This window comes from Saccopteryx bilineata, chromosome 2 (genome assembly GCF_036850765.1).
Source record: "Saccopteryx bilineata isolate mSacBil1 chromosome 2, mSacBil1_pri_phased_curated, whole genome shotgun sequence".
NCBI lineage: Eukaryota > Metazoa > Chordata > Mammalia > Chiroptera > Emballonuridae > Saccopteryx > Saccopteryx bilineata.
This window is the reverse complement of record NC_089491.1, coordinates 303,243,319-303,265,693: the sequence shown is the minus strand read 5'-3', so window position 1 is coordinate 303,265,693 and position 22,375 is coordinate 303,243,319. Positions and strand designations below refer to the sequence as shown.

The 22,375-nt window shown below is 39.3% G+C and overlaps 1 protein-coding gene across 1 annotated transcript in view; it reads left to right on the top strand.

Annotated features, from left to right (window-relative positions):
• The window catches only part of C4BPA (complement component 4 binding protein alpha), a 40,244-nt gene extending 23,379 nt beyond the window's left edge, over positions 1-16,865 (top strand). The window contains exons 8-12 of the mRNA XM_066261491.1: positions 4,849-5,049; positions 9,167-9,355; positions 14,163-14,333; positions 15,321-15,496; positions 16,441-16,865. Coding sequence (XP_066117588.1) covers positions 4,849-5,049; positions 9,167-9,355; positions 14,163-14,333; positions 15,321-15,496; positions 16,441-16,614 — 911 coding nt within the window. The 3' untranslated portion in view covers positions 16,615-16,865. The remainder of the gene's footprint in view (positions 1-4,848; positions 5,050-9,166; positions 9,356-14,162; positions 14,334-15,320; positions 15,497-16,440) is intronic.
• Positions 16,866-22,375: the final 5,510 nt, after the last annotated feature.

Below are 22,375 nucleotides of genomic sequence, written 5' to 3'. Positions count from 1 at the left end.
TCTTTCTTTTTTTTAAATTGGAAAACTGATTGATTACGTACACTGTGCAAGATCATGTAATATCACAAAAGGCCACCACATGCAGTCATGCAGGTTGTGCACACTCCCTAAGGGGGACAGCAACATCACAGACACTGGATCAGTATCTTTATTTCAACAATTTTCTTGCAGTTGGTAGGAAATTCTTTTGTTCCAACAAAATCATTATATTATGATAATGGTTTTGAAAGATGAACAATGAAGTCTCCTGAGGGGAAAATGCCTGTTTCTAACTTGTTCAAAAGTATTGTATGGACTAACCATGATTCTTACATTCTGAAATTATAAACTCACATAGATCATTAAAAATAACAAATACAGTATGATTTTACTTATATGTGGATTCTAAAGGACAAACCAAATAAACAAAATAGAACATAATCATAGACGCAAATAACAGACTTGATGGTTGCCAGAGGGGATGGGGGTTGGAGGGATGGGTGAAAAAAGTGAAGAGACTAAGAAGTACAGTTGATTGTTACAGAATAATCACAGAGAGGCAAATTACAGCATAAGGAATAAAGTCAATAAAATTGTAATAACTATCAATGGGGCCAGGTGAGTACTTAAAATATTGGGGGACCACTTTGTAAAGTATATGATTGTCTAACTACTATACTGTAAGCTTGAACCTAATACAGAAAAATATTGAATATAAACTGTAATTGAAAAAATATTCAAAATAATATAAATAGTAATAATGATAACTTGGCACTAGTTTAGGTATATAACAAGAATTTACTCAATGAAGACTCCATAGAATTATGGACACTATTATTATATTCATTTTATAGATGAGGTATCTTTTTACTGAAGTTAAGTGATTTGCCCAAGGTCATACCACTAAAAATGGGACAAAGCCACTTAATGAGTTGTGCTCTTACTTTTACCCTCATTAAATATCAGGAACCCTACCCTGAGGACTTCCAGCTTGGGAAAACCTTTCTCCAATACATTAAGTTATCATAATTAACAAAGACAACCACTTATGGTCTCTGGAAATTAATCAAAAGAATTACAGTAAATTAATAAGCATTTTTTAAACAAAAAATATGGAGACTTGGGACAAACAGTGGGAAGCCATTACATTAGAGCTTGGGTCTTTACCCAGTCCCCAGCAGTCTTATGGGAGAACTATTTTCAGTGGGCTTATGAGTGGCAATGCCCATCTCCTCCAACTTGCTGGAGTAGAATAGACAGTTAGAGGGGATTTGGCTATCAGTGAACATATTGTGATAACATTTTCCAAAGCTCCATGTTTCAGGTGGCAGCAGCCAGACATTAGTTCTGTTACTTCATCCTGACCTTTATTATTTAGTGAAACAAGATAACTGCTCCAGTGTGTTTTCAGCTAAGTGCCACTTTGCATCATCCTCAGCTTCTCAGAGTAGAAAAATTATCATGGGTAGATTTGATAGGCATTGAACCCTAGAAATCTCATTCTTTCTGGTTCTGGGCTATGGAATATCTATACTTGCTGGTGGGCACATGTAGTGGGCACAACCAGTTTCTGCTTTCTCTTCCTCTCTCCTTCCCACAGCTCCTACATCATAGAAACAATTGTGGTAGAACAGCTGGTGAAAAATGAGTCTCCCATATTCCCCAGCTCCTGATCAATAGCAAAAGGTTCTGCTTTGGGAGATTTGGAGCAAGCCTCAAAATCTGTCAATGCCCTCCCCTGCCAAGGGATCTGACTTTAATTAGATCTAACTGTAAAACAATTTATACCCAAGGAGTTGTCAAATATACCACAGAGTATATTGTACCACAGAGTACCAATAGTGGCAGATCTGCCAAAAGCTTTATGGGAAAGAGCAAAGAAAAACCAGTCATTCCTGGTGGTAGGCTGTGCTCTCTTGGAAGCACCATGATAGATGGAATGATTTGGGGGAAATAGATTTAACTGCACTAGTACAATCAAGTCACTAAACAAATAAGGAGATGACAACAATAGGCCCTAGAGGTGGGATAGAGAATCAATATCCTAAGTTGCTACAATATATTATACAACATTCAGTTTTCAACAAAAAATGATCAGACATTCAAAGGAACAGGAAAGAGTGATCCATACAAAGGGGAAAAAAGATCATGATGGAAAAATTGCCTTTGAGGGGCCCCACATGTTGGACTTTGCATAAATTGAAAGGAGTTATAAATATATTCAAAGAACCAAAGAAAAACAATATATAAAGAGTTAAAGAAAGGTATTATGACAATGTTTTATCAAATAGAGAATATAAATAAAGGTAGATGTTATATGCAAAAAATAGGAATTCTGGAGTTGAAAAGCACAATGAAATAAAAAATTTACCGGAAGAACACAATGGTATATTTGACTTGAAAGAAGAAAGAATTGGTGAATTTGAAGACAAATTGATTGAGATTATGTAATCTGAAGTAGAGAGAATGAAGGAAAATGAATAGAGCCTCAGAAAAATGTGGGACACCCTAAGTGCCTCAACACTCACATGGTAAGAGTTTCAGAAGAAAAAGAGGAAAAGGAGCAGAAAAATAATTCAAAGAAATAATAAATGAAAACTCCCCAAATTTGACAAAAAATTAATTTATGCATCCATCAAGTTTACTGAACTTAAAGTGGGATAAAAACAAAAAGATCCACACTTGGAGATATCATAGTCAAAATGCTGAAAGTAAGGATAAAGAGATAATATAAAGAAACAAACAAAAAAAAAGAGCATATCATGTACAATGAAAGCCCAGTAACATTAACTTTGACTTCTCATCAGAAACAAAGGCAAGCAGCTAGAAGTAAGATGGCATCTTCAAAGTGCAAAAAAAAAAAAAAAAAAAAACTGTCAAAGAATCCAGCAAAACATTTCACATCTATACATATTGCAAATTCAACAATACATTGTTATAACTATTGCTGTATATAATTTTGTTTCATGTCTTTTAAGGTGTCTGGGAGAAGAAAGGAGAGTAAGTACGGTATATACGGGGTAGGCAAAAGTAGGTGTGCAATTGTGAGTGTGTGAAACAGTTTATTCTTGCATTATTTATTTATTACTTATTGTATTATTTATTTGTATTATGTAAACCCACTTTTGCCCACCTCAGTATTTATAGAGTTTATTATATTAATCTTTTTACCATTTCTGATTCTCTTCATTTCTTCATGTGGATTCATGTTACCATTGGGTGTCATTTCCATACTTTAATACAGCTTTGTTCCCACCAGTCTCCTTTGTGCTGTTCTTGTCAAATATATTACATTTTTTTGTGTTATAGGCTTAATGATGTGATTACATATATGTTGTTTCATGCAATTGATACTTTAAGTCAGTTAAGAAAAGAAAGGACAAAAAATTTACAGTTACACCATCCCTTTAATTACCTACAGAATTACCTATGCTGGTGCTCAATGTTTTTCTGCATAGATTCAAATTACTAACTTAGTGTCATTTGCTTTCAGCCTGAAGAAGTTCCTGTAGTATCTCTTGTAAGGTGGTCTTATAGCAACAGTAAGATACTATTTTATACCCATCAGTATGGCTATAATAATGAAGACAAATAGTAACAATGTTGGTGACAATATAATATTGGAAGCCTTATTTTCTGCTGGTGGGAATATAAAATGGTTCAGCCATTTTGGAGTAGAGTTTTGGCAGTTCTTTAAAAGTTTAAGTTACCCTATGAACCAACAATTGCTCTCTTAGGTATCTACTTAAAAGAAATGAAAACAGATGTCCACACACAAAAAATTTTATGTTAGTGTTCACAGCAATATTATTTAAAATAGCCAAATGCCCAAATGTCTGTCAACTGAAAAAATGGCTAAACAGAAAGTGGTAGATATATACAATGAAATACATTTGACAATGGAAATGAATGAAGTACTCATACATGTTACAACATAGAGGACACTTGAAAACATTATGCTAAGTAAAAGTTACAAAAAGCCCCACATATTGCATGATTCCACTTATTTGAAAAGTCCAGAATAGAGAAATCCATAGATAAAGTATATTACTGACTCCCAGGGCCTGGGGGAAGATAGGAATAGGGAGTGATTACTAATGAGTACAGAGTTCATTTTGAGCTTGATAAAAATATCCTAAAGTTGGAGAGTGGTGATCATAGTACCACTCTGTGAATATACTCAAACCTATTAAATTGTGTATTTTAAATGGGTGAATTTTTATGTTATATGACTTATATTTCAATGAAACTATTAGAAAAGAACCTTACCCTATATACCATTTAAAATGTCTGAAGATAAAATATTCTAAACATCTAACTTGGCAGATGTTTGTATTATATTTTCATATGATATGAAAATAGTAGTATCAGGAAAGAGTAAAGACAACAAGGCACAAAGTCCAGGCTCAAAAGACATTTGAAGTTTTTTGTTGTTGTTGTTCTTGATCAGCCATTTAATGATTAGGTTCCTGGTGTCATCTACATGAGAGGAATGATTTGTTTATTTATTCCAATCAGTCAGGAAATAAGAAAGTTAGATTTGTCTGGGACAGTTACAGCCACTTCTACCTAGTAAGCCTAATGCTTTAATTCAGAGATGAAACTTTCTAAAGTATGAGAAAGAATGAGAATTAACATTTTGCATAGTTGGCATGACTCACAGAAACCATTTGGTAATATGTTTAGTAAGAACTCCTCTGCTGTTGTGCATATGTCTGTGTGTGTTTTCTGGAGTGGCTGATCCATCAGCCATGGTAGTCTGGTTAGTAGCTGAATGAACACAGGATACCTTTTGATAGGATGGGATCACTGATCATGTCCCATCCCTAACAACAGTGTCCTTTTTGTTTGTTCTTCTTTTATGAGCAGATAGTTGTACTGACTTACCAGATATCCCACATGCTTACTGGGAAACATATCAATACCGCAAAACAACAAAAGGTGAAATGTATGAAGTTGGGACTGTGTTGAAGTATCGCTGTAATACTGGCTATAAACCTGCTGGAGATAAGCCTATGACTGTGACTTGTCAGAGAAATTTCATGTGGACCCCATATGCAGAATGTGTGGGTGAGTTTCTGTTTTCAAAATCTTTTAGTGTATTCAATGTCCATTATATGCTAGGATTTTTCTACCTGAAATAAATATAATTGTATTCCTCAAGATAAATGTATAATTACATGAATTCAACAGAATGACTATTATTGCCAAAAAAGACCATATAGGTCTTGAAGTTTGAGGGGCTGAGAAATTATAACCTTTCCTTATCCCAGTTCAGAAGTCAAACGTTAATTAAGTATTAGCTTCATTACTGATAATGGTAGAATGGAAAGGAAAGTTGAACTATTGCCAGAATCAGACATTCATCAGCCCTTTTAATCTTAATGTAGATTTTGGAGTGTTTGGTAAAAGGAAGTCTGTGAAATGGTTATGAACTCAACCAGCAACAAGGTGATCTATGTCTCCTGTCTCCTGAACATGGGACTCTGGGCTGAAAGAGCTGGGTCTTGCAATTGCCCCTAGCAGACAGACACTGACTCAGTATTCTTGCTTCAGTAGGATGAAAAAGAGACTTTATCCAGTCTCACTCATAGAAGATGTCCCTTCATTTAAAAAAAAAATTTTTTTTTAAGATTTTATTTATTCATTATAGAGAGGGGGAGAGAGAGAGAGAGAGAGAGAGAGAGAGAGAGAGAAGGGGGGAGGAGCAGGAAGCATCAACTCCTATATGTGCCTTGACCAGGCAAGCCCAGGGTTTTGAACCGGCAACCTCAGCGTTTCCAGGTTGACGCTTTATCCACTGCGCCACCACAGGTCAGGCTCCTTCATTTTCTGAGAGGAGTGAGGGGCTGAGACACAGGTGGATGTAATTTTATGGGCCTCAGTGGAATTGACAAGGGGAGAAAATGCTTCCTTTAACACATTTATCAGAACCTTACCGTTTTAGAGGCAAAGACATTGAGGCTCAGGAAAAAGAATACCTCATTTTACAGATTGGAATTTGAAAAATATGTGAAATGCATAAATAATGAAAAATGATAGTTTAGGACTCAGGGGTCTCAAACTCAACTCAGCATGTGGGCCGCAGTGCAAGATCACAGCTGTTCAGCGGGCCGCACTAGGTCTACAAAAGGCAACTGTTACGCAACACTTTTCTTGAACTTCGTGGATTAGTCTGCGGGCTGCACAAAATTGTTCGGCAGGCCGCATGCGGCCCGCGGGCCGTGAGTTTGAGACCCCTGGCTTAGGTCAACCTATTGAAATATTATTCATTTCATACTAAAACTAATAGTTTAATTGTAGTTATTTAGACTCATTTTGGGGAAACAGAATGAAAGGTTTTAACAAAAATACTGAATTAAAAGCATACTTAACAAAAATTGTTGCTACCACTTAAATAACAAAGTATTGATTCCTATGAGCCATTGTGGATCTTCTTTAAAGTATCAAAAACAATAGCCTATAACTAAGATTTTAATTTTTTATATAAATACATGTTTATACATGTTTAAAAATACTTTTAAATTATATTTATGAGTTTTTTTTCTATTTTGCTTAGTTTATGGTGGGGAGTGAGTGGAGGAATTGAGCAAAAAAGGACCAGAAAAGAGATAGCGCGAGAGAGAGCGAGAGAGAGCGAGAGCGAGAGACTCAGGGTTACAGACAACAGTGTGGTGATTGCCAGAAGAGGGTGAGATGAAGAGGGTGTTGTGGGCTACACGATGCTGGATGAAGACTGGACTTGAGAGAATGAACACACAGTACAGATTACAGGGATGTGTTATGGAGTTGGGAACTGGAAACCTGTGTAATTATGTTAACCAGTGTCACTACAAGACATCCAATAAAAAATAAAATTTATTTTATCTACCATAATCTTATCAATTTAATTACTTAATAACCATTTTAAAAGCAAATGTGAAATAGTATTTATCCAATTTATCATAAAATTGAATTAAATATGAATTTAGATTCATGAATTGAATATTTATAAGTGTTTTCCATAATGTAAAGCATTACATAAATATTGTCACAATTTAGAAACCGTATGAATATCAGGCATTTTAATTATGATTCATAAGCAAATGAGTGCTAAGAGTATCTGAATATGACTGCAAGACCACATTGTGAAACCAGAAAAAATGGCCCTCAGGTTCACCTGCCCGTTTCCATGAAAACCAATTACACGACACAGGTACAAAGGAAAGAGGTTTATTCAAGTGTCAGCCACCTGAGAAGATGGGGTACGCTGGTCCTCAAAAACCCAGTGTCGGCCTGACCAGGCGGTAGTGCAATGGATAGAGCATCGGACTGGGGTGCCGAGGACCCAGGTTCAAGACCCCGAGGTCACCAGCTTGAGCGCGGGCTCATCTGGTTTGAGCAAAAGCTCACCAGCTTGGACCCAAGGTCGCTGGCTCGAGCAAGGGGTTACTCAGTCTGCTGAAGTCCCGCGGTCAAGGCACATATTAGAAAGCAATCAATGAACAACTAAGGTATTGCAATGAGCAACAAAAAACTAATGATTGATGTTCCTCATCTCTCCGTTCCTGTCTGTCTGTCCCTGTCTATCCCTCTCTCTGACTTTCTCTCTGTCTCTGTAAAAAAAAACCAAAAAACAAAAAACCCAGTGTCCTCTTTGGTGCAGGCAGGGGTTCTAGAAGGAGGGGAAGTGAATAAAAATAGAACAAAGAAATCAAAAGGAGGAGTTTGAGACTTTGCTGAAGTGGGGGCAGCTAGAGCAAGCTAGCTTAGTGTTCACACAACAGATTGAAGGCCACGTATCTGTTGGAGCTGGCATGTCTGAAAATTGGAGTCCATTCTTTCCCTTGGTTGTTGCAGGAATTGAAGCTAGCAAGTAACATAAGGTAGGATTTTTATTTCATGTAACAAATGTCCAAAGACTCCCACAGTCAGGTTGTCTTTTCTGGCCTTGAGTGAGAATCAGATTTGCAAGCTTCAACATGGTGGGAGTGAGGAGAAGCAGTTATTCTTCTTGCTCGAATGTTAACCCTTGATGTAAATGTAATGAAACCTTTTAACTGTGATGAGAGCTTGGCCAGAGGTAAAAGTACAGGATTGATTACATACTCTGATTTGTTACAGAATACATAACCTTGGTTATTAAACCAGTAATATTGAATCATGGTTATAAGAGCAACAAATTGGATTTAACATTTTACAGGAAATCTTATTATAAACTTACTTTGTTAGTATATTCTTATTTAGCTCTATTTTATGGCTGGTCAGATTAATATCAGTAAATCAATCAGTAACATATTTTTGTTTTGAGAGAGAGAAGCATCAACTTGTTGCTCCACTTTGTTGTGCATTGATTACTTCTCATATGTGCCTTGACTGAGGATAGGACTGGAGACTGTGGACTCAAGCCACTGACCTTGGAATCATCTTGATAATCTCATGCTCAAGCCGGTGACCCCATGCTCAAACTGGCAACCTCAGCATTCTGATTTGACACTCTATCCACTGCACCACCACCAGGCAGTAACATAGTATATTTATTCCCAGTTACAATTGTAGTGCTAGTCAAACTCTTAAAATGCAGAATAAAGAATTTTATTCTCTTCTGATATTTTCTCTTACATCAAATAATATCAAGTTCTATCTGAAAGTATTTCTACTAATGAATACAAAATTATATCAGTTCTTACTGCATTAAGAATAAAAGAATCTGAATAGTTACTTATCTTAAATTTGGCATCAAAAAAGAAAAATCCTGGCCAGGAAAATATTTAAATTTATTTCTATACATTCACTGTCAGGTGGATATAAACTTTTGGAGAGCATTCTTTCTTATGTGATTAGAGAAGTATAAGATATTAGAAAGCTTAATAATGATGTAACCCTAATGAAGCCATAAGGAGATAAATGTTATTTGTTATTGCTCTTGAAAATTTTTGAAAATTGACATTTTCATATAAGTTTAATCCAACTTCTCATTTTGGAGGCTCCAATGAAATTATTTAATTGGAGGGAAATGGCTGGATTGAACTACTTTTGCAAATCAGGGACAGGGAGCCAAGGACTCAAAGTGTCTCACGTACCCTTGTCTGTTTCCCCAATTGCTCTTCTGTGGCGAGCTCCTCCAGAGGTGGAAATGAGATTATTAGCCATAGGAGCCTCCTCATGGTGATTTCACTAACCATTAGCCTCACTTTGTATTTTTCAGAGGTATGTTGCCCAGTACCAGAGCTGAAGAATGGCGAAATCATTAAACATAAAAGGCGTTTCACCAATGATTGTGCCTATTTCTATGGAGACTTGATTACATATTCATGTCATGGAAGATATTTTAACTCTGAAGCGACCTGCCAAGGAGATGGCACATGGAGTCCTGGAACCCCAACATGTGCTGAGAGTAAGATCTTATGAAATTATGTTACATATTTTAGAAGTTTCTTCATATCAAAGTAATGGACATTATTAAGGAAGGCTTCAAAGTAAGTAAAAGAATTTGTCTACTCTGCATGATTCTTGGAGTGGATAAATTTATTCAAAATCACTGTCTTTAGTACAAATCTTTCTTTCTTTTCCCTATTGGTTGTTCCCATTCTCTTGACCTTCCTGGTTTCCTTTTCTGAATCACTGAAATTTGGCCACATCTAATAGATCAGCTAGACTTTTGAATTATTGCGTTCTGTTTCTTGGTATTTATTCTCTCCTCTTTCCTTCTTTCTGGCTCATATACCTTAACCTGAAGAGCAAGACTCATCCAAATCTATTTGGACTTGCTTTTCCAAATTTCCTTTCTTTCTTTTGCTTTGTCTAAGCCCTTCTTCAGACTATCTCTCAGTGTGAAATACCTACCTTTCCCTCACCAAGAGCATACTTAAGTGCTAAACACTTAAGTTCCTTCTCCCATTGTTTTCCCATAACCTTATTTGTCAGTGATCAGGAACAATTACCACTATCTGAATAGTGATTCCTGTTCTTGCCTTGTCAAAAGAAGGAGCCCAAAGGAGCTTCAAAGTGATGGGCGCATCAGTTGTAGTTTAGAAATCAATGGGCATCTTATCTCCCCTGGTAGAAGTGTTTCCACTTTGTCTACCAGGACTTTTCTATCTGCAGGTCCCAGAGTTCAGGGAATTAGAAGCTTGTTTCCCCCAAATGTTCACATAAAGTGAATGTTATTGGGGCTACTCATGCTTATGTCTTTTGGTTTCTGGGCTCATGGACTTTATTTTATTGGGGGCCTACTAGTGTATAAAGGTCCTTCTTTGATTTAAAGTGAATACTGTGTTCTGGAGGATATTGTTGAGTCCTATTGTGGTAAAAGTAATGTCTTTCAACTGGCACTTCACCTAAGCCTTCAGCAGGTCATTTAAATGTTCTGAAAGGTCTGCAGTTCTGGGTGATACAGGCTATAATATAAGTAGTGCTTTACATGGCCGTGTCCTAATACCACATCTTTTTTGCTACAAGTGGGTCTTCTAGGTGCATGTAGTAGGATCCTATGCTGATTGGTTATACACTCTGGAATCCTTCAGATAACAGTGTTGACTAGAGTCCTGCAGGCAGAAAAGGAAAATCCATACCTGGAATAGTTGTCTATTTCTGTCAGAATAAATAGTTGTTCCTTCCAGGTGGAAAGGAATCCAATAGAGTCATCTTACTACCAAGTGGTTTTTTGGTTGTCTCAAAAGATAGTGTCATATCAGAGACAGCGTTATTGCTGGTAGGGTGGGTATTTGGTGACAGCAATAGCTCGTCAGCCTTGGTAAGTAGGAGTCCACACTGTTGGGCTGATGCTTGTCCCTCCTCCATGCCACCATGGCCACTTTGCTCCTTTTCCTCTTGTGACAGCCCTGGTGAGGCCGATGACAGAGGGGAACTGACTTCCGCTGGCTAAGACATTATTTTCTTCTCAGTTGTTTAATACCTCTTTAGTTGGGGGTTCTTTGCTGGTGTTAACATGCAAAATTAAAACTCGTTACTTCCTGGCCACCCCTATACATCCAGTCACTTGCTTCTACTCCAGATCTCCTTGTGCCCAATCTTCCAATCTTTGGCTCTTACAGATAAGCCATTCATTCCAGGCCACAAACCCTAACTGAATCTACCCTTAGGTCACTTCTTTTCTCAAAAAAATAGAATGTCCAGATGTACCATCTAAAGCTCTGCCTGTAAGAAAGGTTTTCCCTTACTACTAGACCACCCTGATTAGGCTCCAATGCAGCTTCCATCCTATTTAGTTTGAACACACATACCAGAAATATTCATCTGTGAACCAGGGTCAGGGTTTTGTCTATTGGGTCAGTTGGTTGTAATAGATACCTCATATAGCCATACAGCTATAAGTGTGAGCTAAAGGAGAGGCACTAGTGCAACAGTAGACAGATACAAGCAAGATTTGGGCTCCTGTTTATGCAGATTGCTTGTACCATCTGGTCTTGCTCATTCTAAATCCCAGATGGATCACTTCCTTCTTATAATGGATTGTATAAGGCTGCCTGATCTTATAACTTGATGGGTTTGACAGACCCAGATCATGATGAGTGATTCTGGCTTCATGGTCACTTGATGACCCAAGGCCAGGAGCTGTCTCTATCAGGACCATGCAACATGCCAGGAATCATATTTCAAAAAGTGCAAAATTTTCTGCTGCAGTGCATAGCCTTGATTCAGTATTTCAAGGGTCTATATGGTCTGATTGTCCCACTGACATTTGCATCTTTTCCTACCATAGCCACCTCAGTACCTAGATTCTGCAGGATTCTAGGGCCAATTAATAGGGACCCCATTCAAACCTGAGACTCTTTTTCATTGCTTAGCATATGGGTTGGAATAATATTCCCAAGTATGGAATATGCTGCCTCTAGAATCTGAAAAGGCCTGCTAGGTATTGTGGTACCTTCTTTGTGTCAGGATGTACAATTTACAATAACTTGACTTTAGTTTAGATGGGATAGCCTAGTATGCCCTGAACCCTAGACCTCTAACAATTTTACTGATGTGGCAAAACCTGAATCATTACCTTATGTCCTCTGGGGCATCATTATGTGAATTGGAAAAAAACCCAATCTCTCTCATCTTGTGTTTCTCCTGTGTCTCCTTTACTATTCACACAAAACATTGACAATACTCTGGTCACCAAAAATGTGGGTGGTTTTACCCACATCACACAATTCTCATGATACCACTGGGTGTCCTACAATTTAACTCAATCATTACATTATCCACCTGGTGGTAGTGTCAGATCCCACAGGTTAAGGTCTCACTCTCACAAGAATGGTCCCAGCCCACTTCAGATGCCAATCACAAATAATAGGTCCCCAGATTACCCCCAACTTCTGTCTTGGCTACAAATCAGAGTTATTTTTGACCCCTCCTCGGGTTTGATTAATCTGCTAAAGTGGCTCACAGAACTCTGGGAAAAACTTACATTTACCAGTTTATTAACAGATATGATAAAAGATACTGATGATCAACTAGATGAAGACATACGCAGGGCAAAGTCTGGGAGAGTCATAAGCATAGAGCTTCTGTGCTCGTGGAGTAGAGGTGCTTCATCCTCCTGGTAGGTGGATGTGCTCACCTACCCGAAGCTCTTCTAACCCCCTACTTCTGGGATTTTAATGAGGCTTTCTCATGTAGGCATGATCAATTGCTAATTCTGTTTCCAGGCTTTCTCTGGAAGATGGAAAAATTCAAAGCTTCTAATCATAGCTTGGTATTTCTGGTGATGAGCCTCCATCCACAAACTCACCAGAGTCACCGCCTTAGAACAAAAGATACTCCTAGTGCTCTTATCTTGTAGGAAATTACAAGGGTTTTAGAAACTCTGTGCCAGAAATTGAGGGCAGATATATATATTTTCCACCCCGTTATCTTACATCATGCTAGCATCTTCTTGTTCATTCAATAGAATTGACATGATGCCATTGGTACACTGGATCAATGTGATAGTCTTTGGATGTTCAGATGCTCATGATTACTTTAGATTCTATCATGTTGAGTTTTTAATAGACTACTATAATTCTTCAGAATTCTAATTTCTGTTGTATACAGATTGGGAAAGTAAAGGGAGATATGATGGGAATAACCACTTCTGTATCTTTAGTTCTTTAAGAGTGGCACTAATTTCTTCCTCTTCAAATATATATGAAAAGTAGGTGGGACATAAAAACAAGACTAAGAGACATTGATAAGAGTGTGGTGGTTACAGGGGGGGGAGGGAGAGGAAAAGAGGGAGGGGGAGGGGCACAAAGAAAACTAGATAGAAGGTGACGATGGAGGACGATCTGACTTTGGGTGATGGGTATGCAACATAATTGATTGACAAGATAACCTGAACATGTTTTCTTTGAACATATGTACCCTGATATCTTTTTTTTTTTTTTTTTTTTTGCATTTTTCTGAAGCTGGAAACAGGGAGAGACAGTCAGACAGACTCCCGCATGCGCCCGACCGGGATCCACCCGGCACGCCCACCAGGGGCGATGCTCTGCCCACCAGGGGGCGATGCTCTGCCCATCCTGGGCGTCGCCATGCTGCGACCAGAGCCACTCTAGCGCCTGAGGCAGAGGCCACAGAGCCATCCCCAGCGCCTGGGCCATCTTTGCTCCAATGGAGCCTTGGCTGCGGGAGGGGAAGAGAGAGACAGAGAGGAAAGCGCGGCGGAGGGGTGGAGAAGCAAATGGGCGCTTCTCCTATGTGCCCTGGCCGGGAATCGAACCCGGGTACCCTGATATCTTGATGTCATCCTAGTAAAATTAATAAAAAAAGAAATAAAAAATATATATTTATATTTAAATTTATTGAAGTGACATTGGTTAATATGATGTGTATTTTAAATTTAGTTTCTTTGCTTCAACAGGGAGGGGTCTAGGTCAGATCAGTGGCTTCTACTTGGCTTTCAAGGATATGATTACTTTTAACCCATAGGCCAGTGACCCAATATGGAGATTGGACCAATTTTGTTTATTCAGATTATACTTTTGAAGATAATGGAAAGGACCACCATGTGGTCTAAGAGGGTGCCATGGTGGTTGTTCAGCATGAGGCTTACAGGAGGGCAGCGCAGGTATCAGGGTTTGGCTAAGTGATCCCATGAGCAGAGAAGATGGCTGGACAGGACAGAGCCTCCTACAAACCACACTGATTCTGGGCTGTGTTGTTTATATTCTGTAAACTCAAGCTCTCTCGCTTTATGTCTTACCACCAAGGTTGCAGTTACGCTCCAATCATTGCCCATGGACATTATAAAAAAATTTCAAACGTTTTTTTCCAAGATGTGGAAGTTAAATATGAGTGTGACAGAGGCTATGCCCTGATCGGAAAGGCCACTCTCTCCTGCAGTAATTCGCGCTGGTCAACCCCAGCCCCTCAGTGTAAAGGTAACTCCAGCTCATGGCTAAGTGGGTAGAACTGTCATAAAGGGATTGAGAATAAGGTTTCTTTCCAGCCAGAGGCAGGACAAAAATGTTTGTTTTGACTTGATTTATTTTAAATAATTACTATATTCAAATGGTACCCAAAGCAAAAAGTACAAGGGGCACACAGGAACATTAATCTCTCTTACTTCTTTCTCCAAGTTAAAAAATTCAGCCTCCTTGGGTAACAGTCTACAGGTGGTGCATTTTCTCTGAGTGTGGCTGTGGCCTGTGGTGAAATTTTCATGGGAAGTTGCTCTGGCATGAAGATAGGCTCTTGTGAGCTAATTCCAATCACCAGGAAGTAACAGGCATTTCCATCACACCACATGCAGGGCACCACCTGCCCATGGTGCAGGCGTGCTGGGGGGACTCCCAGTTTGCCAACCTGTCATGGGGACAGGAGGAGTCAAGATCAGGTCTGGTTTTTGCATTCAGACAGGTTTAATATCACTTTGCCATCAACAACTTCAGGAATTATTTGCCACCATTGTCTCCATCGCACACAGGATGACAATAGGAAAGACAGAAAATTTTATCCCTAGTGTCTTGTGAGGATCATGATATGAAGGATAGTTGCTTTGACAGCTGAGAATTTGGGGTCATGTGCATTTTTCATACCTTGTCATGTTATTTAAACAGGTTATATCTTTGAACAAGTTTTTTAACCTCTCTGTGTTTTATTTTCTCCTTGATGAAATGGAAATAATAACAGTGCTCACTTCATAGAACGGAGTGAGATTTAAAGGTGATAATTAATCAAATACTTAACCCTGAAAGTTGATATGAACCAATGCTCAATAAAAATAATAACTAATATTATTACTATCAAAATGAAAGAAAGCTAAAACAGTTTGGAGTATCTATATGTAATTCAGCTTTCTAACTCTAGCCTGTTATCATGTCTTTTTCTTAGATTTACAGATTGCTTATCTGTGCTTCTTTTTGTAGCTCTGTGTCAGAAACCAGAGATAGAACATGGAACGCTATTTGTGGATAAGGATCAGTTTGTTGAATCTGATACTGTCACTATCCAGTGTGACTCTGGCTATGGCGTGGTCGGTTCCCAAAATATCACCTGCTTGGGAAACAGTGGCTGGAACCCAGAGGTGCCCAAGTGTGAGTGGGTAAGTGGAACACTTTAAAGAAGTTCATGTGCTAACAAACCTTAAAAATGGTGCACCCCAAAGCACTGTCCAAGCCAGGAAAGGCAAGATCTGACTTGCCAGGATTCAATTATTATTATTATTTTTTTAATTCAGTCAGAGGAGGGGAGGTAGAGACAAACTCCAACATGCACCTGGTCTGGGATCCACCAGGCAAGCCCACTAGGGGGCGATGCTGTGCCCATTTGGGGTGTTGCTTTGTTGCTCAGCATCCGAACTCTTCTTAGTGCCTGAGGCAGAGACAATGGAGACATCCTTAGTGCCTGCAGCCAACTTGCTCCAACTGAGCTATAGCTGCAAGAGGGAAAGAGAGAGAGAGAGAGAGAGAGAGAGAGAGAGAGAAAGAAGCAAGAGGGGGAGAGGTGGCAAAGCTGATGGTCACTTCTCCCATGTGTCCTGACTGGGAATCAAGCCCAGAACATGCACACGCCGGGCCAATGCTCTACCACTTAGCCATCCAGCCAGGGGCCAAGACTTACTTCTGAGTCATTCAAAAGAACTTTCTTGTTTTCCCTCGAAACACTCTGGTCAGTTAGGTTGTTAAGTTTTCTTGCTCTCACTTGAGAACAGGAAATACTGAGCCCTTTAAGGAGAGGAGGGTCTCAGAGACCTGGGAGGACTAACTCCTAACTTTTCTTTTCTAGACTATATGATACACTCTGTTCTACTTCTGAATGGTTAGCCAAAATAGCCTCTGGTCCCCACAGAGGCCTCTGGGAAGCTGTCCGGAGCAGATCCATATCTCCCTGGGGGAGATTCTGATGGAGCCTGAGGTGTTTTCTGGCTTTTCTGCTTAGCTATCAATCTTTGGCTTGGTCTTGGACCTGACCCTGTAGTCCCGCCATTGTCGTGATCTGGAGTTCTAGAAACCTGTCAGCCATACTCATCACCTGTATCTCTTTTAGGAGATCTCTCAAGGCTGTGAGCAGGTCCTAGCAGGCAGAAGACTCATGCAGTGTCTCCCAAGACCGGAGGATGTGAAAATGGCCCTGGAGTTGTATAAATTGTCTTTGGAAATTGAACTCTTGGAACTACAGAGAGACAAGGAGAGGAAATCCACTGTGGAAGAGTCACTGTAATTTTTCCCAGAAGAAGGAGAGCAAGGTGTCTTGCTGCCTTCCATTCAATGTGGGTCACTTTACTTTAGTAACTCTACCATCCTTTTGGCACCAAAATTCACTGTAATAAATATCTAGAAAGGGTAATTTGCTAATGTTCTTACTAGTGCTTTGAGATTATAGAATTATTGATCATGTTGTGGTTCACATTTTCACTTTTTTTGGATATAAAGTGCACTTTTTTTCATTAAAAATTTACTTATCAAGCACAATTTTGTCTTTGTTGTCATTAGGACTCCTTGAAAGGAGGTCTGTAAACCCAGTACACAAAGTTAATACATTAATTTTATTGTACGGGCCTTGAATATGGACTTGGATTCACATCAGTTATGTTTCCTGGATTGCCTTTACTCCACAGTTCCCCATGTGCCGATCACTCGGGTCCCCCGGATTTACATTCAATGTCAACACACGCCCAAAACTTTGTCCATTCTCTCCTATTTGAAGGGAGTTGTACCCTTGTCTAAACCCCCGTGCACTTGGTCTCTGACTCACTAAGGTACCTGTTATCTTTTGCCTTACACAAAGGGAATTTACGATGGGTCTGACCCACTTATTTCATCTTCAGAGAATGAACTTGGAATGACTGATAAATTTGAGGCCTGCATGGCAGCGCCTGTATTTTCCCAAGTCCTCCCTCTGATCTGGTTCTCATTTTTTCATTTTCTAAAAAAATATTTTATTTCGTTTTAGAGAGAGAGAGAGAAAGAGAGAGAGAAAGGCAGGTGGAGGAGCAGGAAGCATCAATTTGTAGTCACTTTTGGTATGTGCCTTGACTGGGCAAGCCTGGATTTCAAACGAGTGACCTCAGCGTTCCAGGTCGATGCTTTATCCACTGCGCCACCAGAGGTCAGAACTCATTTTTTTTCAATAGAAGAGTAAAAAGCCCTGAGCAACTATCCCACACATGAGGAGAAACCCACTACCAATCACCTTTATATCTCAGGATATTTTGATATTTTGGAAGCTCTATTTCTTCTACTCAACACTTCCTCCAACTTTGCTTCTTCTGAAATCTATCTTTTTCATGTATATCCCAGATTCTTTGGTTATCTCATCTCTTTTGTACACAGAACTCTATGGGGGTATTGACTTCTTTTGTTTAATTACCCCAAATATACTGCTATGGTATATAGCAGGGTTTCACTGTGTTATAGAAGTCACAGAGGGGCTTGAACTTTTAGAGAAACCTGTTTAAAATAAAAGGTTTCTATTCATGGTCTTAAAAGCCATTACCTGTTCCTGCTGCTGGATATTCCCTGTGGTCCTTTCTCCCCGGTTTCTTTGGCTTTATATTCTAATCCTTTGGTTGAAATTTTCAATTATTTTAAGAAAATTTTATAACATTTTTCAAAAGGTTTTCTTTTTCTTTTCTTTTTTATTTTTTAATAGAGACAGAGAGAGAGAGTCAGAGAGAGGAATAGACAGGGACAGACAGACAGGAACGGAGAGATGAGAAGCATTAATCATTAGTTTTTTGTTGCGCATTGCGACACCTTAGTTGTTCATTGATTGCTTTCTCATATGTGCCTTGACCATGGGCCTTCAGCAGACCGAGTTACCCCTTGCTTGAGCCAGCGACCTTGGGTCCAAGCTGGTGAGCTTTTGCTCAAACCAGATGAGCCCACGCTCAAGCTGGCAACCTCAGGGTCTCGAATCTGGGTCCTCGGCATCCCAGTCTGATGCTCTATCCACTGCGCCACCACCTGATCAGGCTTCTTTTCTTTTTTTAAAAATAGTATTCTGTTCTTTTGACCTAGATTAACTCTTGTCTCCATGGAGCTATTTGCTAATAATCATTGGTTAGTTGTTCTTTTTAAAGAATGAGGACTGAGTAATCTTATTTAAGGTTCTGTGTAGATGAACAAATTTTGCTGACAGTAGGCTTACCGCAGTGTGTAGAACAATAAGCCTTTTTAAATTAAAGTGTGGTTACCTGACCAGGCTGTAGTGCAGAGGACAGAGTGTCACCTGGGATGCAGAGGACCCAGGTGAAACCCTAGGGTCGCTGGCCTGAGCACAGGCTCACTAGCATGAGCATGGGCTCACCAGCTTGAGTGTGGGGTTATAGACATGACCCCATGGTCACTGGCTTCAGCCCAAAGGTTGCTGGCTTGAACAAGGGGTCACTGGCTCAACTGAAACTGCCCTGTCAAGGCACATATGAGAAGCAATCAGTGAACAACTAAGGTGCCACAATTATGAATTGATGCTTCTCATCTCTCTCCTTTCCTGTTTATCTATCCCTTTCTCTTGCTCTCTCAGAAAAAAAAATTAAAATGTGGTTATAACAGAGACTGCTAATTGTTTTCCTATATTAACCCCATTTTTCTAGTAAGGGCCCACTTCCACTATTTAAATACAAACAGGACACATGACTCCTCAGCTGGTGCTTCCCTTAGAGCAACCTCCCAATGGATGCAATGTTCTGATCACATTCTTAAAAAGGAAGCTGTTTGCTCTCCATTTGCTCTTTCCATATGTTAAGGGCTGAACTGCTGACAGAGTGCGGGTGAGCCAACTGTTGCCACGCTGAGAAGAGCACCCCACAGGATGTTGAAGCAATAAAGAGGAAAGGACCTGGTCCCTGGTTGACAATGTTGGGCAGAGCTGCTGACCATCCTAAATGCCCTAATGCCCTTTTTTCCATGAAAGTAAAAACGTTCTACCTGGTTTGAGTCATTGAGTTTTCAGGTGTCCTGTCTTTCAGAGTGGGAACTGTCCAAATATTAGTGGTTGTTAGTGTCTTCTTTCTTGCTATTCAGTTTGTTTCTCTACAGAAAGGTCTTCTAGTCTTCTGACTGCTAAATGGCAACTTGAATTCCTACCATGCAAGATGAGACTAGTGCTGCTATATTCTCTTTGAATTCTGTTTTCTCCCTCTAGTCTTTCACCTGTTTCCACCCCCACATTACTTTTGCAATGTTAGCACTGAGCGAGCTTTCATTCTTTTCTGAAGGTATTGCCCCATCCTTACAAGGCATTTGCATTCACTTCTTTTTTTAAGTGAGATGGTTTTACCTTCCACTATGACTAATTTGTCTTCATATTCCCTTCAGGAGTTTGTTCACAGTGATGCCAAATAATTATACCATGAGTAAAAAAATGTATCAAGTTATATGAAGTGTTAATTTGGTGTTAAAATTTAGTTCAGTTTAAGAGAACCAAAAAACCTCTAGTACCAACATTCTCTGACCACAGAAAAATGAAACAAAACTAATTCTATTGATAGTTTGCCTAACCGGTAATGTTACAATAGATAGAGTATCAATTTGAGATGCTGAGGCCCCAGGTTCAAAACCCCGAAGTTGCCAGCTTGAGTGCGGGTTCATCTGGCTTGAACACAGGTTTGTTGGCTTGAGTGCTGGGTCACGGAATTGAGTGTTGGATCGTTGGCATGATCCCATGGTTGCTGGCTTGAGCCCAAGGTTGCTGGCTTGAGCAAAGGGTCACTGGCTTGGCTTGAGTCCCCATATGAGAAGCAATCAATAAACAACTAAAGTGATGCAACTCTGCATTGATGTTTCTAATTTCTCTCCCTTCTACCCTCCCTCCTTCTCTCTCTCTCTCAAACTACCCCACAAAAAAACCCCTAATTTTAGATTTAATAATCACAAGTAGAACAAAATTGGTAAACTAGAGGCTTTGCCATAAAAAATTTAACAAATGAGATTCTAATGATCATTTTGCCATTTTGTATTTATGGGAGCAAAAAGAGGGATGTGTTATTTTCTAAAATTCCTCTGAATTTAGGAGTTACAGTTTCTAATTCTGTTTTTACCAATTTTTGGCAAATAATCAGCTGATATTGATAATACAGGTAAACCTATCTGCAGATTTAAAAATATGACAAAGTCTCCTGTACTCAAAATGTATTTAAATACTCTGAATAGATTAATGTTATTTTAAAAATTCATTTCTAAAAAAATATTTTTTCTTAGAAGCTGTACATGTCATCTAATTCAATACCAAGTAGAAGCTTGAGTATTACTAGTTTTAAATTATATTTATTTTTAAGGTACATCAAAATATCAGATGTGCAGTTATCAATCTGGGTTCAACCAGGAGATAGAAACCACACAAGGATTTAAGGAGGGGAAGTTTAACATTAAAAAATGATTAAACTCTGAGCCCTGGCCAGTTTGCTCAGTGGTAAAGCATTGGCCCGGCATGTGGAAATCCCGGGTTCGATTCCCGGCCAGGGCACACAGAAGAAGCGCCCATCTGCTTCTCTACCCTTTCCTCTCCTTTCTCTCTATCTCTCTCTTCCCCTCCCCCAGCCAAGGCTTCATTGGAGCAAAGTTTTCCTGGGCGTTGAGGATAGTTCCATGGCCTCCACCTCAGGCTCCGGTTGTGAGGGAGCAACACCCCAGAAAGGCAGAGCATCGCCCCCTGGTGGGCATGCCTGGTGATCTGCGACCCCTATGATAAGCTTTCAAGGCAGAGATGGGACGCAGGCAAGAGGTAGTTGATGGCCAGGTGTACAGGCATGCAGATGGAATGCAATTTGAAGAGAGGCCTGGAATAGTACCTCCTGTCATAAGAACCACAGGAAGGGGGTGGCCAGGCCAGTGCAGAGCTGCCAGGTTGCCTTAGACTGTGCATTTTGAGCACATGGCTGGACAGAGTGTCAGTAGATAACCTCACATACTGCTAACCCACCAGAAGCAGCAGCAGGATACTGAGGGAGAGTTCTTTCTTCCTGCCACATCTCTCTAGCACCCTCTATTGAGAAAAATTAGCATTATACTCACAATAAAGGAGAAATGCTTAAGGAATTGCAGTCTAATACACAGAGCTGTAATGGATGGTAAATTTCAAGCCAAAAGGCAATGCACTGAGAACTGGTGCAGCCTGTATAAACAAAGTTGCTAGAATAAAAATGCAAAGTCAGAAACATTCAAAGATTGTTTATAGTTAAACCTAAAGAGGAGAAATGCTGGAAAAGCAACAACAAATGTATTAAAATTTAGCATGTAGTTATTTTGTTTGGATTTATTTTCTGTAAAAGAAAATATAGGAAATATAATTATATATTTCCTCTTCATTGATATAATCAAACATAGTTTTGAAAGAGGACCTTATTTGCTTTTATTAAAATAATATTAAAATAGAAAAATTGAAATCTATCTCATGGGATACAGTAAATAACTAATGGACAACACCTTTGCCATTTGCAAAGCTATTCTTCCATTAGCCAACTATGTTAGCCTTTTATAATAATTGAGTTGATATATTAAAACATTACTTGAGTTTGATGGTTTTGTAAGGAGTTAAGTTACTGATATCCAGGCACATGATCACTAAAGTTCTATTTTGAAACAATGATAGATGGTGAGATACAGAAAAATGAGAAAGTAGCATCTGTGTCAGACTCATGGTTCCCTCATTTGTTGTATATGAGAAATCACCTGGGACATTGAAAAAATAATTCAGATCCTTGAAGCCATGCCAGAGGTATTTGACTAGGGAACAAAGCCTGGGAACTTGCATTTTTAAAAGCACAAGACATTTTGGCAGGAAACTGCTTCACCCAAGGTTGCAATCTCTTCCCTGGGGGCAGCTTATATCCTTTGATGGGCTGATACAGTGTTCAAAGGCCCTCCCCCTTCGACTTATTTCTGAACATCTTTGAAGGGCCATTTCAGTTTTAGAGTGCCCTGCACACCAGCTGAAGCTTCTGATGCAACTGTATACCAGCTCAGCATTTCCCTCGGCCCAG